The sequence below is a fragment of the Danaus plexippus genome, chromosome 25 (assembly GCF_018135715.1).
Source record: "Danaus plexippus chromosome 25, MEX_DaPlex, whole genome shotgun sequence".
Classification (NCBI taxonomy): Eukaryota; Metazoa; Arthropoda; class Insecta; order Lepidoptera; family Nymphalidae; genus Danaus; species Danaus plexippus.
Genome location: NC_083553.1, coordinates 5855269 through 5877947, shown reverse-complemented (window position 1 = coordinate 5877947; position 22679 = coordinate 5855269). Strand labels below are relative to the sequence as shown.

General features: G+C 38.3%; 1 protein-coding gene across 1 annotated transcript in view; it reads left to right on the top strand.

Annotated features, from left to right (window-relative positions):
* Nucleotides 1-22679, top strand: part of LOC116775268 (uncharacterized) — a 63117-nt gene that overhangs the window by 39297 nt on the left and 1141 nt on the right. The window contains exons 4-30 of the mRNA XM_032668137.2: nt 8305-8377; nt 8646-8752; nt 8939-9130; nt 9786-9962; nt 11247-11429; nt 11651-11830; nt 12072-12191; nt 12308-12419; nt 12526-12695; nt 12780-12871; nt 12938-13050; nt 13134-14120; nt 14208-14416; nt 14487-14600; nt 14689-14851; nt 15146-15225; nt 15643-15825; nt 16005-16128; nt 17190-17368; nt 18092-18236; nt 18359-18477; nt 18728-18890; nt 19293-19453; nt 19892-20065; nt 21406-21600; nt 21870-22040; nt 22535-22679. Of these exons, the coding sequence (XP_032524028.1) occupies nt 8305-8377; nt 8646-8752; nt 8939-9130; nt 9786-9962; nt 11247-11429; nt 11651-11830; nt 12072-12191; nt 12308-12419; nt 12526-12695; nt 12780-12871; nt 12938-13050; nt 13134-14120; nt 14208-14416; nt 14487-14600; nt 14689-14851; nt 15146-15225; nt 15643-15825; nt 16005-16128; nt 17190-17368; nt 18092-18236; nt 18359-18477; nt 18728-18890; nt 19293-19453; nt 19892-20065; nt 21406-21600; nt 21870-22040; nt 22535-22679 (4831 nt within the window). The remainder of the gene's footprint in view (nt 1-8304; nt 8378-8645; nt 8753-8938; nt 9131-9785; nt 9963-11246; nt 11430-11650; nt 11831-12071; nt 12192-12307; nt 12420-12525; nt 12696-12779; nt 12872-12937; nt 13051-13133; nt 14121-14207; nt 14417-14486; nt 14601-14688; nt 14852-15145; nt 15226-15642; nt 15826-16004; nt 16129-17189; nt 17369-18091; nt 18237-18358; nt 18478-18727; nt 18891-19292; nt 19454-19891; nt 20066-21405; nt 21601-21869; nt 22041-22534) is intronic.

Below are 22679 nucleotides of genomic sequence, written 5' to 3'. Positions count from 1 at the left end.
AGTAGATTTCTTCCGGTCATTATCATCAATAACATTTTATATCTTCTTAATAATTATTAATACAAATAAAGTAGACAATGTTTTTTCACATCTGAGTATCTCTAACGCGTACATTTAAAGCGAATGAGCTTAAAAGTAATTAGCCAATAAATAGCCGCTCTACTCCGGGGGGCGATCTAAAGTTCGTAAGCAGGTTGATGTAGTCAGTTATCGGAGGCGGTCTCCGCCGACTGCGTCAATTAAAAGTTTCTAACGTCAGATGTTAAGAACAACAAATCGAGTTTGTGAATAACCAGCTACTACTGGCTTACATGTTTGTCCAATTATTATGTATTGATGACTTGCCTTACAAACATTATTTTTATTAATGTCGTGTTGTTATGATGTTTTGACAGGAAGCGATAAATATACATCGGATGTCAATAAAGTAACTTATAAGATCACCTCCTTTAAGTGTCTCTTTTGATCGCACTAGGTGTTAAGTTTGAACTTTGAACCTTGACCTATATTGTTATGTTTTTCTAATTACTTTCCCTTCAATATGTTTGTGTGAGATATACCTATTAATGTCTATTTTATGCTGGTGACCGCCTTCGATGGAAATGCCACTCATCAAGAAATATATAAGTATTGTGTAGGTCACATTGTGTAAGAAAAAATACACAATATTAAAAGCATTTTCTCTTTAATATACCAACATTATTACATGGAAATACAACGCAGGTCGATGACCTTTCCATTTAAGCTAACGAAGCCTTGTACAAAAGCTTCCTTTATATGTAAAGAGAGACTGAGCCTGCATATAGCTTTAGTATTTGATCGTCTTACTAAATACGGAGCGTGTTCAGTTTTAATCCATTAACTTATGAAACGATACAAAGTGATATAGAAAATATACGTCTTAAATAACATAAAACACATCACAAACAAGAGAGCGAGGCAATCACCGAGTATACAAAGTATTATAATTAATTAATTTACACATAAAGATTATGTGATCTTTTAAAATTTGTGCTAGAATGGACAGGAAATACCACTCATTATTTACTTCTTGAAAGTGTTCATTACACTTGCTCACAAATTTAATGTGTGTGTGTGGGTGTATTTTATATCAACTCGCAGTTGTTGTTACCGAGTTTATTAAAAGTTTAACAGAATCACCTTCGCTAATGTGGCATACTGGGAAAAGAAACCTTCGTTTCTTTTGAACGTTCGTGTGCGAGACTCGAACCCACTGGACCTCTATAGAAGCTAATAATTAAGTTATAAGTAGACATTAAACATGACTCGGGCGCCTCACAGAACATCAACTATGTATTATTTTTGAACTAACTACTTAATTCAAAATAAGCAGAGTCGATATCTCTTAAGATGAGAATAACTTTATGAATTAAAATGATATTTCTCTTGCTATATATTATATCTCATATAATTCCATTCTTCAGCCGACACACACTCTACTATAGTTATAATCAGTTTAGCCAAACCGCAGTCATGTCAGTGGACACGGATACTGTAAATATATCAATGAATCAATATACTGTTGTCAAAGTTAGATGCACGCGTCATAAAGGTGTTGAAGTTGTGGCTCGGGCTCGCGCTATCGGCTGACTCATCAGCGTTATTGAGGAGTCGCAATAATTTTGGATTGAATTTAAAAGGGCCATCGGAGCTCTAGAAACACCTAAGAGTTTCCAAGACATATCCTGGGGAAATCCCATGATGACGTCGTTACAGCACTCCCAAAAGACAAAGAGACCCTAGAGCTAGAATCAAGATTTCAATTCCATAAACAGTTTATTATAGGAGTACAAAGTAACAGAGTAGGGTTAGGATCAAGTAAGAAAGTCCAAGATACGGATATATTGAAGTCTTTTATTTGGCAAGACGAGAATGTTAAATATAAGATCCATAGGAGATTTTGGCATCCCATTAGCACTAAAATGGCGCACTTTTATCCATGATTGGTCGCCAGAACTGCTAAAATTTTATTTCAATGCATTCCAGGTGAGTTTCCCAGATCAGAGTAATATAGTAAGATAGGGTAAAGGTATCGAAAAGACTTGTTATATCTGTGGGAAGGCAGTTAGAACTATGATAAGCACTTGCTGGTGGGATGTAGGGTGCTCCTGGATAGCGATCAATACTCGTGTCGTCACGATAGGGTTTTAGGAATCATATGTGAAACGGTTAGTCTTTCGGTAGTAAGAGCGCAAAAAGAAATAACAACAAATCAGCAATCAATATGTTCTGTGAGAGAAGGCACTAGGGCTACAAAATCAAACGTCAAGTCTTAATCTATCATTAAAGCGGCTTCGAATTGGACTACAATGATGGGTACGTATGACAAGCAATATAAAATCCCAGAGGAAACTTGTGCGCCGACATCCAGACCGAACATATTTTGATATTCACGAATTTTAAAGCGCGTTGTACTAATAGAGCTCACGGTTCCTTGGGAAACCAACATCCCCAAAGACCATGCCATCAAGGTCAACAAGTATTACGAGCTCACTAACTCACTAAGAATAGGTTCGTTGTAAATCTGAACGCAGTAGAAATAGGAGCGAGAGATATAACAGCCAAATCCCTCTACAACCTGCTAAAAGACTTGGGGCTGTCTTTGGTTAGGCAGAGAGAGGAGGATGGAAAGCGGAGGTGAGCTTTTAACGCGCGTTAGCTAGGGGCCCCTTAAACCTACATCTGGGTCGCAAATCCCAGGCACTATTGAAGCTCCTCTCCCTGCAACGCGATGAATCCGGCACCCGCACGGTGAAGCCACGGAATGCTGAAAGTTTTCTTCTCATATACCAGGCCCTCAAATACCTAAAGCTATTTATAACTCGTTGCTACTGTTAACAAGTTGTTTATTCAACATAATTTATTTTTTATCAACAGAGAAACTGAGCTATTAGACATAGTTTGAATGTTAGCTATGTATCTTGAGGTGGTTCATTGACACTGTATAAAAACGTTGTAAGTAAATTTAAGATCTAATAATAAATAAAATGTGCGTTCGTTTTCATTTAACAAACATTTGAAAACTGATTTGCTTAAAAAAGAGGTTCAATGTTCAAATGAAGCCGCGGGGCAACGTTAGCGGTGAATAAATTAAAATAAATTGCCCTTAAAACGACGGTTTCCGAAATAAAACGCACATTTATAAGCTTTCCACACGACGGAGTATTGTTATCACCGCTCCAAGTCAGGCGACAAAAATTAATTGTTCCCATTGTCCGCCTCAGGGTTAATTAAACCTTCTGAGGCCGCGTGTTAAGAGACGCCGCTGAGATTCTCTTTGTACGGAATTATAAACTCTGCTTGTACGTCATCAGTCGCTCACAGTGAGAATCATACATGACCCGCTGTTGACGGATCCTTTAAATTTGAAACATCAGCTCTGAGAGCGAACAGAGCTCGATGTGTTCGCGGTGGGTGATTCAGCTGTAGGCGTTATATTTCCTGTTTCCGTCAGACCATTTTTTTTATTTCGTTTCATTGTGTTCGTCAAACGGCTCCATCCCTGGAGTGTCGGAAATAAAGCGGCTCTTATTAAACTTGCACTTCATACAGATTCTTTACTGCCATTAGCTTTCGACTAAATATTCTCAATTATTTTTTTATATATAATTTGACACGTTAGGGTTTTCATTTTACATATTTTGTTTACTTGAATCTATCTTATAATAATCCGACGAATAACAAATGTCATTATATGAATGTAAGTCTTAGATTAACCTGGTGAGTTAGTACTAGCTACTACCCTCAGAAGAACTCTGCATCGTGACACTATTGTTAAGGTTTATTGATGACTCTATCGACTCGACACTCCCACGAAACAACTCTTTAAATACTCAAAACTAATAAATAACAAAATGATAACAAATGTTTTTACTAACACTTCATTTTTACTAACAAATTATTATATTTTACTAAATTTTTAAACGTTGCGAAGCTGACATTAAAATGATCGTAATGTTTAAAAACCTAATAAGATCGATGTTCTTTTCATCTTTATACAAATATTATTAATTACATAATAACTTACTAAATAACTGGTTCTTCATATGTCAACCCACCGCCGTCACAAACCGTGCTAATCAACATACAACTAACGTGAATCTATCGCTTGTAGCGGGTCTCAGGAGAACTGACTCTTATGTGTGTATATACTGTATAATATGTATACACATACATGTATGTCAATATGAATATCCATAATTCCTAAGCAGAGCATATGCCGTAGTGAATATTCCCCTGACCGCATCAGACCGCATCAGAGCGCATAGTATTAATAAACATGAGTGTGCACTGTGTAGTCTATATAGAGCGGGGGGCAGACCGGCCGCGCCGAGCCGCACGCTGCTAGAATCGATCCATACATTAATTAATCAATATTTGTAATCCAATGACCACATCTGATGTGACCGCTCCAAGTCAGGGAGCAGGATTCATGAAAGCAAATTGTAATATCGCCTAACATGCATTTTTTGTTAGTAGGTATGGTAAATACATTCAGCAACTACTGAATCTTGTGTTTCAACAGCTTCAGGCTCATCCTCGCAACACCGCGATGGAAAACGGTAGTTCGAACATTGTTTTGCGATTAAAAACCAAAGTGCATTGACATTAAATCAATATTTTAAACGAGATAATGAACTTAACAATCAGAGGACATCCAGCTGGAGTTGCAGCGTTACGAATCCCTCAGTTCTCTCGAGGCCTTCAATTGAACGGACAAACAATTTGGCAGTTTTTATTTATTACCATGAGATATTGTTTAAGAAGAGTATTATTATACAAAGTTATATTATTATACAAGCTCTTGTATTAACCGGTTTGGTCATCGCAATAAAAAACAATTAGACGCCGTTGTTAACGATTTTATATCAGACATTTATGGCCTTGAACCGTTGACCTTCGGTCCTTCACCTTCCTCTAAGCATAGGGACACTCAATTTAGGAGCTGGAAAAAATAGTCAACTCAATCAATAAAAAAAGCGTTGGAATAAATACTTTTAAGGGAAATTGTGCACCTTCCATAAGTACTCAATTAATTTGAGTAAACCAATTTAAAAATAAGTAATATTTAATCTTGTGACTAAACACTGAGCGCTGCCCAGGTTACATAATAAAGCATTGAGTATGGTTTGACAAAACACGTCAAGACACGTTAAACACTCCAGAGCTGCCATTACGTGCTAAGTTTTAGTAATATGGCTGACAGTGACACAGTAATATGTGGTTTAAATTAAAATAACGATATAACCTTATTAAGCGACCGCTTAAAATATATTCTAAGTGATTCCGCTACAACATATTTATTTAATGTTACGTACAGGTCGTGGAAATAATATCATTTTAAAAGAAATTATTTTTCCTAATCTCCGGCGTAATGTTTCATGGATCCGCTCATCTTGGGTGCTGTCGGATGTACACCTATACAGCTTTCCTCGAGCGTTCATACAGACAAGTCTTGTGTATGTATAGCGTATGTATGAACATATCAAATCAAACTATAATTGATACTGTTGTGAGAGCGTCACTTGCAGGTTATGTGACTATATTTAACTAGAGACCTCTCAACACGGCTGCTTCATACCGCTAAATGTCCCTCCCGCCATCTTAATATATAATTTGTGTTTTCTAAATTTTTTTTTTAATATTAATTGTTATTCAATAGTTGTTCTTAGTCTGAAATATTTTTCATTTCATTAAGACCACCATTCGTACACCTTTTTTCTTTCTGTTTTTACCTTCATTCTTTTGATTTTTTTTCCATTTTGTTAAAATATATATGAACATAAAAAGTTATGCATTATAATTTTGTATTCTGGAAGTAAATTACCTAGTTGTGCAGAAACGAAAAGCCGAACCTAGTTGACCTTGTAGCTGAGTACTGAGCACTCGACAACAACACAACTGAGCATTTAACAACTCGGTCGCCCGAGCTCGAGAGCCGTTATTTTCTCATCTAGAGCCACACAATCAGAAAAACAACCATCTGAATAAACTATAAAAAGTATTTTTATGTTTTCACTTAAATTTTAAATATTATAAAGAAAAAAAATTGTTTAATAAATAAAAACATTTGTATAGTTTGTTCAGTTCGTGTATATTTTTGTCTCAAACGGTTTCCTGAGTATATTGAATGAAATAAACAACTCCATTGACTGAAGTTGACTCACAAAACGAAAGCCTGAAGAATACTCTACATCTGTTTGAAAGACTTCATCTTTATTGTTCAATATAAAATATATTAACACATTTAGGACAGAAAATATTCATGTAATTTCGTACAAAAGGATACAAATGTTATCACCGCTCCAAGTCAGGCGACAAAAATTAATTGTTCCCATTGTCCGCCTCAGGGTTAATTAAAACTTCTGAGGCCGCGTGTTAAGAGACGCCGCTGAGATTCTCTTTGTACGGAATTATAAACTCTGCTTGTACGTCATCAGTCGCTCCCAGTGAGAATCATACACGACCCGCTGTTGACGGATCCTTTAAATTTGAAACATCAGCTCCGAAAGACGGACTTATTATTTAAGTGAAGTATTGTATTTTTATTGAACAGCTCATGTATTCAAAGGGTAAACATTTCTCACATAAATTCCACGTCGGAAACGATTTTCGTAAAACAAACGTGAAACGAAAAAGACAAATCACTAACATTTGTCATCGGATGAAAGGCTCCGGAACAAATGAAAATTAAACAAGACGGCTTTGCGCTTCGTTCACAGAATCCTGTTCTCAACGATGTAAAATATCCGTGAGTAAATACGGTTGCGATCATAAGTCGAGGCGCATAAAGTGACGTGTTTAATTAAACTTAAAACTATAAAGCTGGCAAAGGAATGTTCTACCCTAGAACAATGCTGAAATTCAAGACACATATAAAGTTTGCAGCTCTCTGTGACTGAAGCCGCTTCTAATTAGCATACATTAAACTGACTTCTGTTCCCAATCTGATATATTACAATAAGAAACATTCTCTTCTAAGTTCTAATATTGCGTTGTCTATCTCGGTGTAATGGATCAAGTAAGAGGTATGTTAGTATCTTAAAAATGGATAAAAACGATTCTTAAAGCATTTTATATATCGTACCAAAATTTCAGCTGAATCGGTGCAGAACATTTTGAGTTTTTGAAACATACACAAACCAACTTAACATTTATATATATATATATATATATATTTGACGCGAAGCTCCGCTTGCTTATCGGTTAATTTGTCAGATCTACATTATTCTTTCACTAGGTAGTTCCTGATGAGTGTTTGAATGTGGAAATATTTGGTATGAATTTCTGAAGCGACTCGTAGTTTTCACGAAGTATTTAATTATTTCTTTTAGGAAAAAACGTCACCAAAGATTTGTAATATAAACTCAGAACAGTTTTTTTTTTTTGTAATGTATATTGCTGCTAGCCATGCGGTTTTGACAGCGTCACCAGGAGACTGGGCCAGTAAAGAGACCGTTATCTAGGGGTCTAAAGGCCTCTTTGGTACGTACGCTCTAAGGGCACCTGCTAAACATGACCACGAAATTATGACGTAGCGAAAGAAGGTAGGATTGCCAGCTGCGGCCTCCGACGTCCCTCGTTCCTCGCTCTCGCCGGCGAGAACAGAGCAGTTTGAAACACATTGTGTGATGATAAGCTGTCACAGTCGGTCCAGTTTTTCCGCAGATCAGTTCATACACATGTAACAAGAGAGCAATGAAAAGAAAAACCAGAATTTATAAACCGGTACTTATATTATGACACGCACACAAGTGCTTTAATGTTATCTACTTCTTTGTACATGTATATAACTCTAACCTACGTGTGTATGTCAGTGTACTCCGCCACTGTACTTCTCTGTACTAACAGCTGGACCGAATTGATGAATTGCCTTGTATGCATTTGTGTGATTCCCCAGATGTTCTCCACAAATCAGCCCGGAAGATGGCGCTGTAGTCGGTATCTAGGTTAAGTAAAATGAAGAGGCTGCAGCGTACGTTACTATATGTATTGTAGTAACAAACTTCATACATTTCTCTGTCAGTGTAACTCGGACGTTCACACGAACTAGCAAATAGATTGCTTCGAATGTTGGTACAACTGCTGTGTGTGTATAATGCGTATAAAAAAAACTGAACAAATTCCCTGCTTGGACATATGAGAAGCAACGAGACAAGTAACCTTGTATTTGTAACCTACTGCTGTTCAGCAATTCACGATGACTACTAAGTACTCCACATTAGACAACCATTAGCGACATTGATTAGTTTCCCAAGTAATTAAAAGACGTCGTTGTTTCAGACCGAGAGTGTCCCGAGCTGGATCAACCTGAAATCGGGAAAGTTTCTCTGTCAGGGAGACTGTTCGGTGACAAGTAAGACCTCACATAAACATTACATCGACTACTTTCAAACTCTTCCCATTATTGAAGAACGTGTGATCGTCACACGGTAGTGGAGCTATAACAATTTGCCACTTGGTACAAAACACAAGAACTTAGTTACATATTATAATGAATTACATAAAATTCGTTAACATTTGTAGACCTGAAACTAAGTTTGTAAAATATATAGGTAGTATATATATCAACCAAACTTATTTTCGAGATATAAAGTAATCACCTCAACTTTACGTTCCTCTAGGGCCGTGTACTCCTGTCCTCATGGGTACCACGTGGTCGGGCTCCAGAGCAGGAGTTGCCAGGCGGACGGCAAGTGGGCAGGACAGGCACCAGCCTGCAAGGAAAACAGTAAGATATACACACATCTGATAAAAATATTATGGACGAGAATAAGAAGCAAAAATTGAAATATAAAAAATACCAGAAATTAATATGAGTTAATTATTAATATGCTTTCAATAATAACTAAATTCCTTTTATAAAGTTACTTGAGTGAGAAGCCTCGTAACATGTACCTATAACCAAATGTTCCAGTCTACTGTCTCCAACCCCCCACCATCGAGCACGCTCGTCACTCCGCTCTCCCCGAGCAAGCCACCTTCGACCTGGACGCTACTGTTCAGTACAACTGTCACACTGGTTACGTAACCAACGGCTTCCCTCGGGCCAAATGTCTGGCGATCGACGGCCAGGCCTCCTGGTACGGACCTGATATCACTTGCGAACGTGAGTATCGATAGAAACTTATCATTTCGAAACCAGGATTCAGGATAGAACCATTGATCGAGAGCTCTAGTGGACCGATCGTAGCTGAAACCAATTTTAAACGGGAGAGAGTGACACAAGCTGTGAAATGTGTTAAACACTCAGAATAAATACAAACGAGATAAGAGTGTAATATTGCCAGTTTAGTTTCAAAAGCCCGATCCCCTTACCGTGCATCGTTTCATATGCAAACTTCATTTTCTTGTTTAAACAAGATATAACCGTACAGAGAACACGGTTTATTCAAATGCAGCAAAACTGGAAGGAACTTTGTCAGCGAACGCGAAGCCTTTATTACACTTACTGAAGTAAAACCATCGCTACTCCAGGGTGCATGGCAGTGATATTATAAGCGGCATCGAGTACGCAAGCAAATATGTCCTTACCTAACTGGTGACTTTACTTGTGACTTGATTATTAGAGACATGACGGTTTATTAGTGTTTATGTTACAAGTTGAAACAAATTTAAATATTATTCACTCGACTCGAACACTTGAAATATGTATTACATGTCACCTTTGGCAGATGCATTAATTTGATGAATATCGTATAACTTTTAGGACTTTTTAGAAACAATTTTTTGTGAAGAGTCAACACTCTTTATGTAATATGTAGCTCGTTCCTGCGGCGAGCCCGGGGACGTTCCTCACGGCTGGGTGACTGCCGACTGTCACACCTTCGGCTGCAGAGCCGTGGTGCAGTGCGGGCAAGGGTTCGAGCTGGTGGGGAAGGCCGAGAGGTACTGTCAGGCCGACGGCGCCTGGGCTCCCAAGGAGCTGCCCACCTGTGTCCGTGAGTACACACAATCGTCGATTACGGGTTTTGGTGATGAGTCTAAATACATCGAAAGACTATTATAATATAGTTTTGCGTGTTCTTACTGTTCTTACTGTTCTCGAGCGGAAGCAATGACGGTCGCTGACAGAACTTACATTAAATGAGAGTATCTCGAGGTAGACTTCCACGCCGCTTTCCATTAGGCTCATCATTAAAGCAGAATATTAACAGTGCGTTTTGCGTTGCTTCGTGACAATGTAGTTGCCGATTTCGGTGTTGATTTGGAATGTTGCATGGTTTCTGACTGTCGCGTTAAAGTCCGGGGACTAGTTGGCATGGCGCTTGCTGTTTTAATATTATCATGGCTATCACCAGCAATATCATTGTCATGATGCAATCGGCACGGACTCGGTGTCCCTCTTGGACATTCGTTTTGTCGATCTCGATATTCCGCTTCTTTATTGAAATTTATTTCTTTTTTCTGATCTTTCACTGACGAGTGGGACCTCCACGATATGAAATGATTAATGTTTTTTAAAACATCTTTTTTCTCCTTTCCTGCTGCTCTACAGAGGGAGAGAAGGGGACAAAATGAATTATTCTGTAGTATTATTAATAAAATATAGAATTCTTGATCTATGATATAGAATCTTTCTGAATTTCAAAATTAAATGGCCATGGTAACGAATACAATGACTACTTTAACTGCTTAGTCCAAAATTCTTGCTATTGTACGTAGAGTTGAAGACATTTGTAGAGGAGGCTTAATTGTTGAATTTATTATAAACTTCCTATTGTATCCATTTCTTGTCGGGGTCATCCTGTTAACTGTGCTGTAGACAAATAAAGGTATACAATATCTGATTGTTTTATTTCAACATAGATTGCATGAAGGCTTATTATATTCTGCATGGTTAATATCTTACAGAAACATAGAATCTCTTTATGTTTTATATGTTTAAGTAAGTAATATTATTTTAATTTGCAGAACATTAAAAATTTATTATTTATATCACTTCAGATCTTTTAAAAGTTCAATAGTAGAGACACAGAAGATAAGCAAATGAGCGTTTTAGGTTCAAAATATCATCTACCAATATATAGCGCTCACAGAGTAATGAAACATCTAAACATATTGTAAGCAATATGACACATGACGATTCTCTGAGATGTAAGGGACAAAATCACTTCAAATTTAGTGATAGTTCATTCTCTATAAACTTCGGGTGCATCCATAATTGACATCAGCGCCATCTAGTTATCCAAAGGCGAACTAAAGCGACGCGTGTCGCCATCTAGTGGTGACGCAGGTGCAGTGTCCTCCGCCCGAGGCTCCCCGGCACGGTAAAGCCGTTTACACCTCGTGCGCGTACAATTCAGTTGTGTCGTATGAGTGCAAGTATGGATACAGACTCGTGGGTGACGCTACTAGGAGGTGTGGAGCCGACAAGAAGTGGTCCGGGACCCAGCCCGTCTGTAAAGGTCAGCGTTCTGTGGAACTCTTTCCGCAAAACTTTATCATTAGCTTTATAGAAATGCTGAGTAAACTTAAGAATATGTATCAAACAAAATATTTCACGAACAGAAATCCAATTAAAAATATCAAATCATAGAATCGGTATTATATACTCCAGCTGAATTAGAGTTTGCAAACAATGTCTCTTGAAGTCGGCTTGGTAATCGGAATACTGAAAATATTATAGAAATTAACTGCGGCCACCCTGGACAGCTTTGGAATGGATGGCTGGAGAACATATCTTCGGGCACAGGATTGGGAGCTTCTATTATATTTAGATGTCAGGATGGAATGAAGATGGAGGGCAATGGCTCAGCAATATGTCAGAGTGATGGCACCTGGAGCCATCCGCTACCGCAATGTTTAGGTTTGTAATAAAAAAAACAATATACTATTGAAGTAAGTCACTGCTTGAGATTGGAACGGTTTATTGTCATGCCGATAAAATTAAAAATTACTTGCAATAGTTTTCTTACAAAATATATAGTCATTTGTAAATTATTGATACTGATTTGGAGCACTTCCTTAAAGAACTATTTTAATATACTCGTATATGTATTAGTAAATATCAAACAATATTAATATTTCAACAAAATGCCTGTCCCCAGCACCATGCGTGGTTCCCCACGTGTCCCAAGGTAAGGTGGTGCTGATGGAGAACCGAACCAACGACAACGAGACCAAGGAGCACACGCAGATAGTGGGCAGTTCTTCCATGGTGCAACATGGTATGAAGAGTTTTATATCCATTGAGGTATTAGTGATAAGATCTTCAACTGGCGAGACGTGGACACCCTGAAACCGATTCGATTTGAGTCGAGAACTTCATAATGTGTTTTTGTAGGGGAAATGATTGTTGTGGACTGTGAAAAGAATTACGAGTTTCCGTCCAACAACGTGGCCGTGACCTGCAACAATGGTACCTGGACACAAATACCAAGATGTCAGCCGGCAAGGTGACGTCTCCTTGTTTGATTTAACGTCCACCTTTTGATGAATAGATGAATTCTCATTTATCCTGTGGTATATTTTTGACCATTTCTAAAACCATATTGTTCTTAGGTGTAAAAAAATGCCCAAATATCCCCGACACGGAATGGTCATAGCTCCTAAAACTGAACATGGAATGAAAGCACGTTTCCGTTGCAAAGATGGTTATGAACTGAAAGGGAATCCTATAGTGGTGTGTTCGTTTGGAGTGTGGAGCGGAGAAACGCCTAAGTGTGAAGAGGGTTGGTTGTCAATATAATAATCTCGAATATTAAATGATAAGTGAATTATTAATGATTAAGCTAAACATTATGCAATGTTTCCAGTCTTTTGTCCTTTCCCGGGATATATTGAAAACGGAAAAGTTCTTCTCGTAGGTAACATGGGACTATACGATTATAGACCCTATGTTAAAAAGGTACACATTATATCTCTTTATATCTTTTTAATAATAGTTACCGCTACAGTACCGTTAATCTTTTAGGTAGTAAACAATAAGCAAATAATGTATGAATGTGAGAAAGGCTACGTGCTATCGGAAGGGCCTCCCGGTGCTACCTGCGTTGGTGGTCATTGGAGCCCTAGAGAGCTGCCTAAGTACAGTACCAATCCTGCGTAAAATAAATATCAACTTTATGTAGAGTAGGAAGCAAAGTATTTATTGCATTTGAACTTTCTAGATGCACCCTATATCAACATCCTCGCATCCGTTGGAGTCGCAGACGGCGCTCTATACCAGAGGTAGAGTTGCGTCACAAACGGTCCGCCTATCTTAGACAATACTATAATAAGCTGAGACAGTCTGATGCTTCACAAGAAGCAGTCGATGAATTGTATGACAAATATAACCCAGAAAACCAAAAGCCAACATTGCGACATGCAAATTTTAAGCTCATGAAAAAATTCGACCTTGAATACGAAGGCGAGGAAGATGGTATGATAGGCTCCGACATACCCGACAACGGGAACTTCCCTACTGCCATCTACACTGTATACAATGTTCATGGAGAACCGGTGGGGCATAAGTTCTACTCATATCAACCAGTCTATGAACCAGAAGATGATGAGTTAGTACATCGAGTTGACTCAATGGAGTACGAAGACTCGGCCGGTCTGGAAAATGATCATTTAACAATATTGAAAGGCGGAATGTTTCCGGATAACAACATAGACAACACGAACGAAGTGTCAGAAAATATAAACAAATTGAAACATCAATACTTCGAACGATACGTCGACAAGCGAAGGAAAAGATTCTTGACCTTGAAACCCACAGACAGCAGCGGCAAAGAAATAGACTTTGACTTAAACTCAACTGACAGCAATCAACATACGACTGTAGTAGTAAAGCGTAATGTGAAGACTAGAGTGAAGCGTAATGTCAATCTAGAAGAATCCGATACTGAAGTTTCTACAAAACATTCCATACTAATGGAGTCTCTGTTTAATGAGTCCGACCCAGAATCTTTAAAAGTAATACCGCTGCCACCAAGCACGACGGAATTAAGAAACGATAAAGTAATCAATTCACAGAAAGAGTTGGCTTTTTTTCTAGAACAGTACAATAATAAAAGTTCTGGAGGAGGAAATATTGGTGAGAAACGTGAAAAAAGAACAAGCAGAAAAACTGATCGATTGAATCAAACCACAGCATCTGTTCCGAAAACGTAAGTGACAAAATATATATATATAATAAAAATAAACAAGTATCTAAATGCGTTTATGAATATGATGTTTGTTTTTATGTTTTGTAGAGGTCGCGAAGGAAAGGGTGGAAGGAATCGCCAAGCACAAGGTAACGCTGAAGAAACCGATAGCCAAAGTAATGAAAATAATGAAAGTGGTAATAAAAATGGAAAAAAAGGCAGACCAAAGAGTCCGTGCGAACCGATCGAGAGTGAACCTTATGTCAATATAGAGATTGTTAAGTATGGACGAGAACCAAACAACACTTTTAGTTCCGGTTAGTACACTCGCGGCGTAACAATCTGGAAAGTTTGCGAAAAGATAAAATATAATACTGTATATTATAGGCACTATAGTAAGAGTTGCTTGCGGGAAGGGCTACGGTCTCAATCTGGAGCTCAACGCTACAGCTAAATGCGTTCGCGGTAGATGGAAACCAGAAAAACCTAAATGTGAAATTTGTGAGTGTTTTTTATTTATTACTAAATAATACTCATAGTTTCTAATGAATTTTTATTAAATGTGGAATGTAATCGGTTCTGATTTTAGTACCGTGCCATGTTCCATCAACCGAATACGGTATTTATACGATGTCACCGAGCGCCAGCCCGGCCAGTGTGGTGTCTGGACTTAGTCAAGGAGACGAGAAGGAACTGAACGAAACAGACCCGGTCCCGAACGGCCAAGTGGTGCACTTTTCATGTGAATACGGGTAAGAGGTCATGGAGGTCATGAACTTTAAGCTATTTACCAACTCTGGACTTATAAACTCTCCAAATATGAAACGATGTACAGAAAATATAATAATTAATACAAAAAAGTTGTTGTTGTAGTGGTCGGTTGACGTTTGTCCAAGAACTATATTTGCTTTCTTATATTTGAATTCGATAAAACTCACCGCGTACGAACAAATTCTGCAACCGTGGAAAAGAAGCTATGTTTGAAGGTTCACAACAAATGTGTAAGATTATTTTAAAATTACCTTAATTCTAATAAACTTTTCCAGATACAACGTTCAAGGGCCAACCAATCTGCGCTGTTGGCTCGGAGAGTGGGCTGTAACGAGCATGCCAGAATGTGTCGCAGGTTGTTGCTCCGATTTTTTGCTTAGCGATATAACGACATCAGCGGTCAACACAAAACTAACGAGTGACTCATGTTAAACTCCCCTTTGCACACAATTTCAGGATAGTATAACTTTAAACAAACCGAGTGCTCATTTCAGATTTACGTTTACGTATTTTTGACACATACGTGATATTCAACTTTCCATCAGTATTCCCACATGTACAAACTTCAAAATCCAGAATATTAAGGATATTAAGGATTATATGAAAAACCCCTGTACTTTATTTTTAATCTACAAATTTTGTCCTGTTTTATTTCATCTCCTTTTACGCCCACGTCAGCTTTTGTGGTACTTTATTATATAGTAAAAACGTCCAATATGAAATCGACTTCATTAGATGCATGCATGTCTAAACCTAGACCCTTAACCTTCAGCCCCTTGTGAACTGCCGATCTTGAACGGTGCTACGTACGAGGCCGGTTACCGCTCAGGGCTCACGGTCGCCCACGCATCGTCCGTCAACATAGCATGTGAAGCTGGAAGGAGCCCTCCAGCTACACTCAACTGCCACCTCGGCAGACTTCAGCCTACTGTCATTGATTTTTGTAGGCCTTTAGGTTTGTATGAACTGTTAATGCATGTTGTACATTGAGAATGTTATCTCGTCTATTTGGTCTGGTATGATACTTAATTGTAATTTAGTCCCTGTGTCGTTCAGGAGTCCTATTTATAATAGTTCTCTATTTTTTGGAACACTTTTCAAAGTTTGTTCTATTAAGAGTTTTTTATTCTCCAGCAAATCTGTCTCGTCCACGTCCTACGTCAGAATATCAAAGTGGTTCTGACATCGTCCGTGAAGACGTGTCTGAGCTGGAACCGGAGCTGCTGGGACGAGCGGCTGAATGCGGACCGCCCGCCAGGTAACAGAACCTCCAACGTTCATTATATTATTCATAGTATCAAAACAGCCTTGAATGTATTTCTGTCGCATAACAAGTATAGTTGTCTATAAGATTACCAAAAAATAGAAGCTGTGAAATATATTCAAGGGTATGATTGTTGATGTTGTATAATAATTAATTATTTTGTGAGTACGCTTTCGTTGTAGCTTTCTGTGGTTAATTATTTTTAATCGTTTGGGAACAAATGTCTAAATTGATTCTGTGTACGGTATTGTTGGAGATTCCCTTTGAATCTTCAAACTGTGTGATTGTCCGAGTGACGAGTATGTCCAACGAGTGTAATTTTACCGTTTGCTTTAAATGCATTGTGTTGGTTTTATTTACTTTATATTTTTTTGCCTATTACGGTGTTTTTTGAGTGCAATTTGTGTTCGGTCAAACATCGAACACATTTTGCTCAGCTCGTATCTTTACGCCCAGTGAAAGATGGGAAGCGACAAAAAAATAATATTTTTGCAAAGTCTGCGTTTCTTATTTGCTGGCTGGAAAGACTGAAGGGAACCCAGGCGTTCAGGGATGCCAAGCCCTGGTGAGAGCCTTCTAGGTTCGGACTTTTGCTTCTGTAACTTCATCATATTTCTGATCATCATCATCGACTCCATCAAAATCAATAGCTTCATCACCTTTAACTACTATATCACTATCAAGGTCAGCAGGTGACTACTTTTCAAACTTGTTTTCTTCAATAAAACTTTTTCATACATTTGGTTTTCTAGATTTAATATTTGAGTCCGTCCTTATTGTGTGACGACATTGAAATCCTGAGGAGGCAGGGCTTAGTTTGGTGTTTTGCGTGAACATAACGGACAGCTGAATCGCTGTTTCGGCTTTTTCCTTTCTGTCTTGGCCGAGCTTGAATTATTTTGCGATTTTTTGCCAAATTTATGTATTGTAGTGCATGGTTTATAAAATGGGGAAACTTGATATTTCAACTTTATTAAAGCGATATCTTTTTCTAATTTAGTTCATACTCGATAACTTACTGTCAGTGTTCCATCCCAAAGTAAAGTTTCTGTTAGGGTGCAAGGAACGCTTATTTACCGTGATGGATCTGAAGTCAACGAAACAGTCGAAATGAACGGTTACCCTCACGGGACCGAGGTCACCTTCAGGTGTATAGCGTCCATCATGGGGGAGAAGACCACTTGGAAACTCATTTGTGAAAATGGCAATTGGGTTGGCAAGAGTTTCAACTGTGGTAAGTCATAACAAGATTAACAATCACTCGACTTGTATATAAATGTTAATACTATATGGCAATGTATATCAATGCTCATAATTTTGTAAAGCTCATAGCTATTTAAAAGTTCAAACTCATCTAAATGTATGAGTTCAAGGAAGTTTAGTTTTCATGAGTCCTGAATCTGAAAGTCTTAGCTTGTGACTTCAAACTAATAATTTTTTGGTAACCAAAAGCCTATTATATAAAACGTATTATTTTCCAGAATAAAAACCAAGTGCCTAGGATAAAAACTTAAGAGAAGAAACAGCCATTTTGATAAAAAAAATGTTCTATACATTATTACTTGTTTTTTGTAAAACTTACAAGATTATTTTTAAACATTAAACTGTTGAGCTAACTTCTACAGCTTTATGTTTAAGTTATAAATGTATTTTATCGCTAACGTTGTATCATGATCATTAATTTCCTTTAAGAAGGCTAGAAATAAATACAGGCCTTGCTGAATATCGGAGAATTATTAATCAAATAAATAGTGTCAAAGTTTAACATCGACACTGAATTTTGGGAACCTATGAGATAAAGTTTCGTATTCTTTCTTTTTCTTACTACCTCCTGACAACATAAATAAAGAAAACATCATATTTATCGATATTAGAACTTCGTAAAGACTTTTTATAATGATCTTCGCCTGCCATATAAGCCGAAAATCTGGAATTTTATGAATTATTTACTTTATAGAAGATTTAGAAGCTCAGAGTGAAGAATTGTTGAGCAACAACAGCTGCAACTTCCGGAACGAGGAGCCTCACGTAGTGTCCTTCTTCAACGATCTGGAAATAACTGAAACTGTAGATTTTCCGCCTGGATCGGTAATTGTGTCCAGGTGTGTACTAAGGACTTCCTTCGCTGATCTTTCATATAGCCTTTTAAATATCCACATAACTATGAATAGTATGTCCTATGTAATTGTTTCCTAACTTACACAACTTTTGTGTAAACTTGTAGATGCAGTGACATTGGCAAATACGCAATGACAGGATCTCAAGTACGCAGATGTGTGGGAGGCTCCTGGGACGGCGTTAAACCTGCCTGCTTTGGTCTCAACCAGGAAAACGATTACGCTAGTGAGTGAACACCAAAAAATTCAAAATTAACCAGCAAAATACTAGTCTATTGACGATTGCTTACTTCTGAGAAATACTAACACTACCATAGATATAATAATAATTGTACTAATACCACTTAATACAATTCTTAAAAACACATTTAAACTCTTAATGCTTTGGCATATCATTGGTCTTCTTATACCTTTCCAATATCCAAAGAGCACTCTTGAGATATTGCAGACTTCAAACAATAAATATAATTTGTCAGTGGAGAAGCCGCCCACCATCCTGTTCAGACACTCCCAAGGTCCCATCGCTCAGACCAACGACGGCCGGCTGCTCGTCTATCCCGGAGCCGTGCTTCACATGGAGTGCCTCTGGATACGAAGATTCGGGAACCCCAAGTGGAACGTCACACTCAACGACCCCGAGTAAGTCTGAATGTCGCCTAAGTATTTGATAGTCTCCACCACAAGAAACCTAGCCCGTCTGAGTTCACAGGAATGTTGACCGTGTTAGAGGGTTAAAGTTGAGTTAAAACTCAACTTATTATTATTTCATACTCCAATACTTTACCGCTAGTAAGAATCTCGCCGTTTTAAAACGATAAAAACTAACATTCATTTTTTTAATTAAGATAAAAGATAACTGCTCAGTCCTGTTACAAAAAATAAATGAATTATCTACTATTCATAATATATTTTAAATACACAAAATATATCAGTGAAGAAAAGACATTTAAATATGGTTAAACAAGTTCAAAGGTTAAACTTCGCTACTAATAACCCATGCTGGAGGGGGAATGTCATAAGTTAATAGTTGTTAATGTTCAGGCTAGAGCGAACCTACGCGGAAGGCTGGACTACGGACCCTGGTCGCGACAGTCAGCTGGAGTACAGACTCAGCATCATCAACGCTCAGAAGGAGGACTCAGGACTGTACCGCTGTGAGACGCCCGCCAGGCAGAGTCATCAAGTGGAAATTATTGTTGAAGGTCACTATATGTTTATCTGATTACTCTAATCCTTTTTTCACTGTTCACTGAAGGCAATCACAAAACTTCAAATACATGTGTTAATTTATTATATTTTAAATCTTAAATATACCTAATAACCATAAAAAAGTAAGTGGTAGTACTATACTAGTTTTTGGCGGGATCCATTACATTACAAAAAATAAATATATTTCCACTGCGCTATCAGTCTACATTATGCCATAGAAGTAACTGACTTCAACATATAATCGACCTTTGCCGGGACCCCATCTGACCTCTCAAGACAGACAGACAGACAGGCGTGCCTTCACTTCTCATCATCATAACAATATTATTTACAAGTACTGAGCTCTGGTGACCATTACGTGCTGAACATTTAATGTATGTATGTATTTTCTTCCTGCGAGTCAACCTCTCCCCTCCTGTCGGTCCACACAGATGTTCACTGCCCTCCTCTGCCACTGCGACGCGGCCTGGTGGCCAGTTCGTCCGGGACCCAGCTGGGCACCGAGATCACCTTCCACTGCGCCAACGGAAACGCACTGCTGGGGGCTCAGACCCTCGTGTGCCGCGCCTCCGGCAACTGGAGCGCGCCGCTGCCAGTGTGTGAGAGTGAGTACCGTCTACCACTCACCACTCATCGTCCACAACCTCCCGCCTGCTGACACAGAATATCACCCTCATTGACTCCGATTGAATCGGATCCTACGCAAAAAAATAAGCAATCACACTACATGACGTTTGGGCTACTAGCGAAATATGAAATGATTAAGTGGTCGGATACCTACTGACATTTGGTATTTAGAAACCTCCATTGTTTTCGGAAATACTTAAATTAATAAAAATATGTTGATAAGTTACGCTATATAGTATATAGGACCGTTTCGACATTTTTTTTATTATTTATTAGCCAGATTTACATGACTACAAACGGAGACAAGTTTTGTAGCAAGTCATTAGTTGGAACAAATTACAATTTCGTGCTATTGCGCTCGTTGTGATGACAAATTTCATTATGTATTATATTTGCAAACGTTTTTCCATAATCTACGTGACATGTGAGGAATCTGTAGCGCCCACTTCACACGTCAGTTAAACCGATGACTTTTATTCTTTGTTTCAAATGCCTATGATAAAAAAAAAATATCGTACGTTCCTAAAACCACTCAGCACTCGGCACTTTTTAATGTTATTTTAAAATATATTTTTCCATAGATACAGAATTCAAAAATTGGGATTTATAATAAAAGAGTTGTTACGACAATGATGTCCTTTTATTTGATTAATAGTCGATACTTGTGTATAATACTATTAATATTATAATTGGGTATAATACCATATAAAAATAATTTAAAAGACGAATTTCATAAGCACTAAGTGTTCAGTAATGTGTGTGTTCTTGTATACACCACTAGTCCGGTCAAATTAGACCAAAAAATAGGAGTGAGTACCCGAAATAAAAAAGCGTATTAAAAACAAGAGCTGTTAGCTTGTTTCCTTCCAACCTCAGCGCATGTCATAGAATGGAAATCTGTTTGGGGTATATTACCAAGTTCAAGCGTGGCTTGGTTATCATCTAGACCCGAAAGACTTGTGTCGGAAGTTACTCGACAACGCATTAGAACCACTTCAAACTTTACTCCCACATTTAAAATAGACCTCATCAGTAATAAATATGAAAATGCTTACAGTATTGAACAAAAGACTTCAGAAAAAAATCAAACTTTTCACAAAGTTAATTTTTATTTCCACCGCACTTAGTACCAATGATCGGATGGTCTAAGAGAAGTTCTAGATAGAAAATAGAAAAGTTTTTAATATAACTGGCAATCAAACCTCCCACTTTTTGGTCAATATTTTTGAATTCTAATCGACATTTCTGACCTGTGTCCCAAAACCAATGTCAATTTGTCAATCTTTAACATTTCTCAGACACTGTTGACCTGTTCCAGGTGTGGAATGTGGCGAGGTGGTCCAGGACAGTCCACTGGGAGAAGGCGAACGCCGTCCTCGCGTAGCGGTGGTGTCACGAGGAGTAGGAGGTCGCGCTGCCTTCTCATGTCCTCCAGGGTACGCGCTTTCCGGACCGACGGAGACCGTGTGTCTACCAGCTGCCGACTGGGCCAGGCCGTTTCCTATCTGTAAAGGTGAGTTCCTCACGGACCTTTATATTATTTCAGTGAATGAACAGATACATCAACCGCCATCTATGAAAACGTTGATGTACATAGATATAAAATTTGAAGAAAGGAAGTTTATTAAAAGAAGAAATTTAACAATTTCTAAAGTCTGGTGTGCTCACTTTAAAATAAATAAGTTCTCAATAACCACTCATGTCTCCATTCTAGAAATCATTCGTGTCCTTATAGTCTGTTGCCTCAATGTAATGTTAATTTAAAGTTCCACTATTTATCAGAGGTGTCGTGTCCGTCGCTTCCTCCCCCGGCGTCGGGTTACGTGCTGGGGCGAGCGCCCTACCGAGCTGGCGACGTGCTGCAGTTCCACTGTAACCCTGAACACACGCTCCACGGACGACCGATACTGGTCTGTCAGGACAGTGGACGTTGGAGTGATAAGCCTCCTACTTGTGAGTTCATGAACCCGGTGTATACATAGCATCACGCTTAAAACAGTCAACAATTATCACAATTTATAATATAAATACTTAGTATGAGTTTAACGAATCAATAAAGCATTGATTGTAATTTAAACAAACTCACAGTCAAACTATTTTAGGAATGGTTTAATATCTCCTGTGTCGGGTGAACCGTTCAATTGCCCTCACCTTTTAGTAGCAGTACTTAAAGTACAAATATTTCCTAACGACAGTAATTAATTTCCCTGGGAGCCGCAGCGTCTTACATTCCTCTTGGTCAGTGACATCTCAGTGGATGTATTTTTAAAAACATCTTATCAGGGGAATAAAGGGTGTGCTATCATTGTAAACGCGTAGTCTTTACTGCGGCCATCATTTGGTAAATATTTTTATTATTGTATCTTAAATTCATGTATTTTTCCGTCCAAAGCCACATGACGTATTCCAAACTAGCAAGACATGTTCCATAACCGCTCAATGTCCAGGTGCTCAAGCCTGCACGTACCCCGGCACAACCATCTCCGGTCGCATGTCGTCAGTTAAATTCTACTACAAGATCGGGGAGACGGTGTCCTTCACCTGCGAGCCCGGCTACAGGCTGAAGGGTGCTCCTATGTTGAGATGTCTCAA